Source organism: Gambusia affinis, linkage group LG07 (genome assembly GCF_019740435.1).
Source record: "Gambusia affinis linkage group LG07, SWU_Gaff_1.0, whole genome shotgun sequence".
NCBI classification, from domain to species: Eukaryota; Metazoa; Chordata; class Actinopteri; order Cyprinodontiformes; family Poeciliidae; genus Gambusia; species Gambusia affinis.
In genome coordinates this window covers 30721139-30728836 of record NC_057874.1, presented here as the reverse complement: position 1 = coordinate 30728836, position 7698 = coordinate 30721139, and the positions used below count along the sequence as shown (strand labels likewise).

Below are 7698 nucleotides of genomic sequence, written 5' to 3'. Positions count from 1 at the left end.
TCTTTTTTCACTCTTAGAATGAAAGGCAGATATGTAACAGTAACTGCATTTCCCAATGTGCCCAAATCTTTGTCCATGTTCTGCTAATGTTGAAAAATCACAATTTTGTAATTGCAAAATTTTTGTAATCCCATTAAATAAGAAATTAAATTAAAATCCACTGTGAATAAATAAAATCATGGCAGCAGAGAGGAGATGTTTGGGAAACTTTAGGTTTCATTTAATCCTATAAGCAGCAATTTGTTAATATTGGAGGTTTTTATCTTCAATCAGACTGATAATTATAAACCTCAGCTTCCTTCAGCTTCAGACAGACATAAGAAGTGTCTCTACTTCTGTAACAAATTAGTGATTCTGTTACTGTGTGACTAAATGAAAATAGCTTTATGTTATGAGCTGCGGTGAGTTGGTATTATGTTGTTTAGTGAAAAAACAGATCAACAGTTTTCCATTCCAGTCTAACTGAAAACAGAGCTCTGTGATCCACAGAAACTCCTTGGTTTACTTTTTGTTATGGCCTTTCTACCTATAGTTTATTTTCAAGTTTAATTTGAAATGTTTTATTTTCTTATTTAAGTTTGACCTAACTTTATAACTGAAGCAGTTCTCATGTAAAGTCTAAAGGTAGTTTTCAACTGGGAGATGTTTTCTGCCTCTTATTTTCTACAAGTTTGTTGTTGGTCCAGCAAGAACTTTCAGCGTCCAAAAAGAGATGAAGACAAACTCGCTCCACATCACTCTGGACTTTATTTTACTGTCCACCCTGTTTGGTTTTAACATCGCCAGATATGAACATTTCTTTTAAACTCTTTGTCTCAAAGTTCAGATCTTCTCTCTCCAGCTAGCAGCATCTTTCGGTCCAGTTCTGTTGGCTGAAAACAGCAACAGCTCTGGGGTTCTGGTCCCCTGTCATACCCACTCCTGAACCGGGTATTTGTAATAAAGCTGCATCATCGTGTTCTGCTGTGCTCCTTTGCTCTTAAACTGGAAAATGGTGTAGATCAGCACCAGGATGCAGAGCGACAGGATGCATGGTATCACCACAGCGATGGCGTTGACGGTCGTGGGGACGTCGTTGATGGTCACGATGACGTCCACGTCGTCAAGTGGCAGCTGTCGGTCTCCGCGGTTGCTGCCGGAGCGCTCCATCTCGGACTGGTAGCAACCCATCCAGTCTTTTAAAATGGACTTTGGATATCCAGGCTCCACCGTCAGCTTCTGGTTGTCAAACCTCCAGTATTCTTTCCCCCTGTAGAAGTAGGTGTGATCTAAGGAAGGTGGGGGTGGGATAATGGTGCGGATGGTAGAGGGTGATGGATGACATAAACGGAGAGAAGGTAAATTCAGGGGTAGGTCTTATTTATTGAAGCTATTGAGACGTAAACATGGACAAATCTGATGTGTCTGTTTCAGTTCAGCCAGCCATTGATCTGATTTAGCCCAGGAAATTGTGAAAACTGGACCATTTAGCCACAGATTTCCAGTGGATTTGATCAAGCTGACAATGAAGGAACAATTGTATTTGAACTAAATTTTGCAGAAAGTTATTGGGAAGTCCTTGAGGGAACAGTTTGTTCGTCTGACTGAAGGTTAAAAACCTCTAGCTGCCTTTGGTAAACAACTAGAACACTCATTATCTCTGGTCTGGATTACAACTTTGGTCTTTATGTCGTGGATGTAATGTTTCTTTTTTATTTGTTATGTTTTTAACCATTTGTAGCACTTTGAACTGACCAGTTGCTAACATGTGCGATGTAAATAAACTTGCTTTGACTTAATTTCTTTGGTTCGATAATCATTCCCTCCTGGATGTTGAGGATTTTTGTTTTTACACAGTTGTGAAAACAAAAATTTGTAACCAAGGCAACAAGGAATTGTTTTTACAACTGGGAGTAGCTGATTAGCATCTCAAAAGTTCAAGTGTTCCTGAACTATGACCCCAAGTCCCAACATCTCTCTATGCGAGTTTTTAACCCGACGGACTAACAGAGGCATAAAGAGGAGCAGCAATTTGAGATTTGAATCTTCATTTCACATGATTATAATAATTTTTCTTTAGAAAACAAGGACCATGTTTGGGGGGTTCACAAACTTTCAAGCAGCTCCAATATATGGATGAACTCAGAGTGTCGTACAGCTGCCTTTTAAAAGTTCCCCAGGCTACGCTGAGAAGGTTTTAACAGTTCTTTCTCCATCCAACAGAAGATAAATGATAAATGGTGCTTCTCAAGACCAGAGATCCATGAAGCGCTTCACCCACATTCAGCCATTCACATGCTGGTGGAACCTGCTGGACAGGAGTCTGACTGCCACACACCGCCACCACCGTGACCTCTGACCAGGCAAGGCAGGAGACGTGTCCAAGGACACAATGACTGAGGCGGATGTAGTGGGTATCAAACCGGCAACCTGCATTACGGGAAGAACTCTTAGCACCGTGGCCACCATCGCTCCATGATGGAACGATCCCATGATGAAGACATCCCATAATAGTCTGTGGTGAGACAACCTTCTAAAAAAGTTTCTGCATTAAATCTCTTGAATACACACAGGTTGTGTGTATTAACCTGTGTGTGTTGAATACACACAGGTTGTGTGTATTCTGAGAGAACTTTCAAACCTCAACGTTGTTTTTTAAAAGTTGTCGCTTTGTAGTTTTTTTTCTAAATTAAACTTTGATTGCGACACATTTCAAACAACGACTGTCTGCTTACGGAGAGATTGTCTATTTTTCTGTTGCTTGATGATCTTCACACCACCTCAGTTAAACTGGGTTTAGTTCAGCTGCAGAACCAGAACCAGGGCTCCGTCCTGCAGAACGCTTCATCGTGGCTGAGCTGAGTTTTTATTTCTACTGATTTAGACTAAATGAAAAGCGACATCATGCTGGTACTCACATCCCTCTCTGCTGGTGAAGGCTCCCTGGGGAGAGTCGGGGACTCCATCCCACACACTGATGGGCTTCGGGTATCCCGGGTCCACCGTCCGCTTCTCCTCATTGTAACGCCAGTACTGGTTTCCTTTGAAGAAGTAGGTTTTCCCGACAACCTCCCAGCGGACGGCGGCATCGATGCCATCTGTGGGGAGGAAGCTGCCCAGCTCCATGAGGCTCCGAGGGTAACCCGGCTCGGCCTTCACCTCCTTAAACACCCAGAACTTATCACCTGAAATAAAAACAAAGGAGGAAATCAAAGTTTTTTTTATCTTGATTGATATTTTTTAATGTTTGTGTCTAACGTCTGTATTCAAACACAAAATCTTACCAAGTATGTTTAGTCTTGTTTCTAGTGGAAACATCTTAGTTCACTTGAAATGAGACAAAACTAATTTACAAATAACTTTTCAGCAAGGAGCTTATTTTAAGTCAATAATTCCTTATTACTGGTGTATACATTTATTTGCACAACACATCTCAGAATCAAGGCTATTCAAAGTGCTTTACATCATAAAAACAAAAAAAGAAAACATCATAAAAACATCATACAACTGAAACGAACATTACATTTTATCAAGTGCCATCATCAAAATCATCAACACGTCGAATATGTTGGTCAATATTCCATTTATTATGGTTCAGAAACTAAACAAGTGGGTTTTTAGCATTGATAACATGGAGAAAATGTCTTGTGATAAGAGAAATTATCAACTAAATGATGACAACAACAGTACAGGGGAAGATGCATCTCATGCAAATCCCCCAAAGACAAAGAAGCAAAATTCAGAAACAAGAAATTTGTCTCCAAAGACAAACATATGAAAAATGGGACAAAGAAAATCCTGAATTATCCATTGATTTAAGTAATACAGAAGAACATTGAGTTACTAAAAAACTTGAAATATGTTGGATATCAAAGTCATCATATTTCTGGTTCTTTATGTCCTGAATTCATAGCAACTAAAGCCACTAGACGTGTTTATCAGGTAGGTCAGTGATCTCCTGGGTTTTGTTTAATTTCTCCTACCTTTGAAGAAGACGAACTTTCCGTCGGACCTCTCGTAGGCAGCGTCGATGCGAGGAGGCAGGCCCTTCCAGAACTGGTCGATCTCTATGGGATAACCCTCCAGGACCTTGTTGTTCCTCAGGCGCCACAACCAGCGATCCTGGAAACAACAATCAGAAACATCAGCCTTGATTCACCAGCCTGAACTGCAGCAGCATCAGTAAACACATACAGTAACTGGAGAGTTGTTTTCTATTCGGCAAACAAACCAGACCAAATATCTTCAACTAAACCAGAACTGTCACTTTGAAGGACCCAGGAAAGAAGGATTTTCTGGCTGCAATCACACCAGTCCGCTTTAACTGACCTCCAGTCTGCTTATCTAAAGTCTGGTTCAGTTGAGGAGGTGTGAATGTGTAAACAAACCAAAAAAAGCTAACTCTGGTCCTCCAAACCTCGGTCTGGGTTCGGTTGAAGTGAACTCTGGTTTGGTTTGAATGCATATGTGAACACCAAGCGGACTGGAAGCCACTCCATAAAAAAGAAGAGTACTACAGTGAAGAGCATTCTGGGTAAATACAACCAAAACAAATGCGGTAGCCTAGTGCTACCAGGAAAAATTTCTCGTGGACTTTAGCCAAAGGTGAAAAAGGAATCCTACAATCCCTAAAATCTGATTTAGTTTCCCTCTGGTGAAGAAGGAGGCTGCGCTCGGTGTCTTCAGAGGTTTTTGAGTCGTTTCCTTCAGTGGTTCTTGGTGCAGCGTCCAAGTTAGCATGTTTAACATGCTAACTGTTAACAGAGCTGTGGGCTCCGTTCTAATTTTCCTGAGGTTGAACACACTAAAATGTTTTCCACCTGGGAAATAATCTTTCTCTCAGCAGAAAACTTCATGTCATGTTGGAGATGACCTTTGAACCCTTCCCAGATTGCCATTGTGTTAGCACATGTCTGGATGCTCAAATAAATCTTTGTTAGGATAAATAAATCAGGTTATAAATTATGTTTTGTTGCCTGTGAGGATGAATTTACCTAAACTATAATGTTTATTTTGTTAATTTTTAATCTGCTTGATCTTCAATTTACTTTTGTTTATTTTTATCTTCTTGTTGTATGTTGATTTTAACTTTTTTGTACAAGCACTTTGAGTTGTCTTTGGCTGAAAGGTGCTACATAAATAAAGTTGCCTTGCCTAAACTCGGACCAGATGAGCATCAGAACATATTTCTATGTTTTCCTATAACATCTGATGTAACGTTCATCCTTAATCTGTTCCAATCTTGAATAAAGTCACGCTGAAGCATCAGCCTCTGTCTTCCTGTCATTGACAGACGGAGGACAGGTGTGGACAGGTGAGCTGCCAGAGGAGATGAATATTCTCAGTGACAGGCGATCCTGAAGGTAGACGGAGAGCTAGATCAGTCTGTGACCTTTTCTACAATTCAGTTTAAAAATCAGAGACGTGAATGGATTTTTATTCTTCCATCCGTCACTAAGAGTTAAACACTTTATCTGCTGCATTAATGAATTTTCTGCAATTTCTCAATAATTGGGAATGTTAACCACTGTTGCTTCAGCCTTTATCTGTAGACTTAGACAGACTGTTTACTTCAGTCTTGTTCTGCTGCTATTAACTTTAACGTTCCAGTAACATAGAAAGTAATCCTGGTTCAGTTCTTCTGTTTCTTCTTGTGTCTCTGCTCAAATATAATATTATCAAAAACAAACCTGGAGTGTCGCCTTGATTCTTTCGTACATGTCTGAGAAGTCCTTTAAATCCCATGGCAACTATTCAGCTAAAACTCCTGGGTGGACCTAACTCCACCTTTGAGGCGCAGCTCCTCCAGACTAGCCAGCAGCAATTAGCAAATGAACTGCTGAGTTCATTACTGCTACTTGTCAGTGCAATGCTGGTAAAGCCATTGTTAAAGGGTTTATAGAGGAGCCATGTTGGGAAAACTTCCTGAAGGAGCCAGAGCTTTTAAAGTAACAGAGAACCAACCAGAGAACCAGAGGCATTAAATCTAGAATTGAAATTTCTTTCATATGTGATATATAGCATTTTTATAACAACTGAAGGTAAGATAGTTACTTGATTATGCTATAAAATGTCAATATGTGGCTGGAAAACTCAAGGATTTCCTCTCCACTGTCGCCCCCTGTTGGCCCAGGAGGAGCGCGTGCTGCAGGTGTATGACTTGATGCTTTGCTGGGTTTCCTTAGAAAGAATATTTCTCTTTCTCTGACAGACACAATGATCACCTGACTACTCTTGCACTATTCTGACCTACTTTTAAAAAGAAAGAACAGGACAGATTAACCATGAAGCTTCATTTCTCTGCCTCACATGCAGACCAGTGAAAGACAAAGAGAATGCAAAAATATTTCTCTTATTACAAATTAAAAACAATAAATTAATAATCATTAGACTCGACTTAATACAAAAGTCTTTAACTGTAGTTCTGATGTAAACCAGCTGCTGAATTGCTCATGTGGTGAGACACAGTCAGCTACTGAGCTGCTGGAGGATCTCATCAATGTTTCAGAGAAAATGAAAAGTAGGTCATTTAGTTTCAACCACATCAACAGCAAACAGAGCTTCATATCAGTAGCTAGCAGAGAGTTAGCTCATGAAGCTAGCAGATCTTCAGCTGAGCAGTCAGGGGCTTTACAGCAGCTAGCAGAGCTTTAACTCAGAAACTAGCAGTGGATTAGCTCAAGAGCTAGCATAACCTAGCTTGGCAGTTAGCAAATTAAAGTTCAGAAGCTATCAGAGCTTCACCTCAGCAGCTAGTACAGTTTAGATGTGCAACTAGTAGAGCCGTGGCTCAACAATTAGCAGAGCCGTGGCTCAACAATTAGCAGAGCCGTGGCTCAACAATTAGCAGAGCCGTGGCTCAACAATTAGCAGAGCCGTGGCTCAACAATTAGCAGAGCCGTGGCTCAACAATTAGCAGAGCCGTGGCTCAACAATTAGCAGAGCCGTGGCTCAACAATTAGCAGAGCCGTGGCTCAACAATTAGCAGAGCCGTGGCTCAGCAGCTCCTCTCTGTGGCTTAGACCCAAAATGTTGAAGTAAACTCCTTCAGGAAGACGTGAGGCTGGGATTCAAACCGAGGACCGCTCTGCCCCCCACGCCCCCAGCCCCACCACAATGCAGCCCCTCCAACAGGTCAGTTTTATCAGTTCTATTAGCTTTGTGTAATTAGTGGAAATGTCAGCGTCCACATTCCTCCATCTCTCCCTCTAATTAACCTTTCATCTCTCCCATCCTGTGACTCAGCTCGCTAATTAATGTTCTGGTTCATTATCTCTCAGGGTCGGGAGCAGGACCGGTCCGGCCCGTTCTGTTCTCGGTTCGGCTCACCTTGAAAACGAACAGTTCCTTTCTGAAGAACGCCACGGTGTTAAAGTTCCCGTCGCAAATGTTGGGTTTTCCGTTGCCGGGCAGAGCGGGGCGGTCGCCGGGTGGCCGACCAGGCCGGGCGACCCGGTCCGGATGGCATTCCGAGGTGGAGTGAGTCCGTCGGGAGGGAAGCGTGGGCAACGGCCGGGTGGGTTCCAACATGGGGGTGGGGATCCCTGAGTGGGACGGGAGAAACACAGAGAGGGACCGAATGGGAGGGATTACTTTACTGTCACAGAGAGGCATCCATCCATCCATCCATCCATCCAACCAACCATCCATCCATCCATCCATCCATCCATCCATCCATCCATCCATCCATCCATCCAACCATCCATCCATCCATCCAAC

At 42.1% G+C, this 7698-nt stretch overlaps 1 protein-coding gene across 1 annotated transcript in view; it reads right to left on the bottom strand.

Moving 5' to 3' along the window:
- Positions 1-723: 723 nt before the first annotated feature.
- The window catches only part of mmp24 (matrix metallopeptidase 24), a 34052-nt gene continuing 27077 nt past the window's right edge, over positions 724-7698 (bottom strand). Inside the window, exons 7-10 of the mRNA XM_044122157.1 lie at positions 7309-7523; positions 3963-4101; positions 2898-3164; positions 724-1268 (exon numbers count right to left, since the gene is read on the bottom strand). Of these exons, the coding sequence (XP_043978092.1) occupies positions 910-1268; positions 2898-3164; positions 3963-4101; positions 7309-7523 (980 nt within the window). The 3' untranslated portion in view covers positions 724-909. The remainder of the gene's footprint in view (positions 1269-2897; positions 3165-3962; positions 4102-7308; positions 7524-7698) is intronic.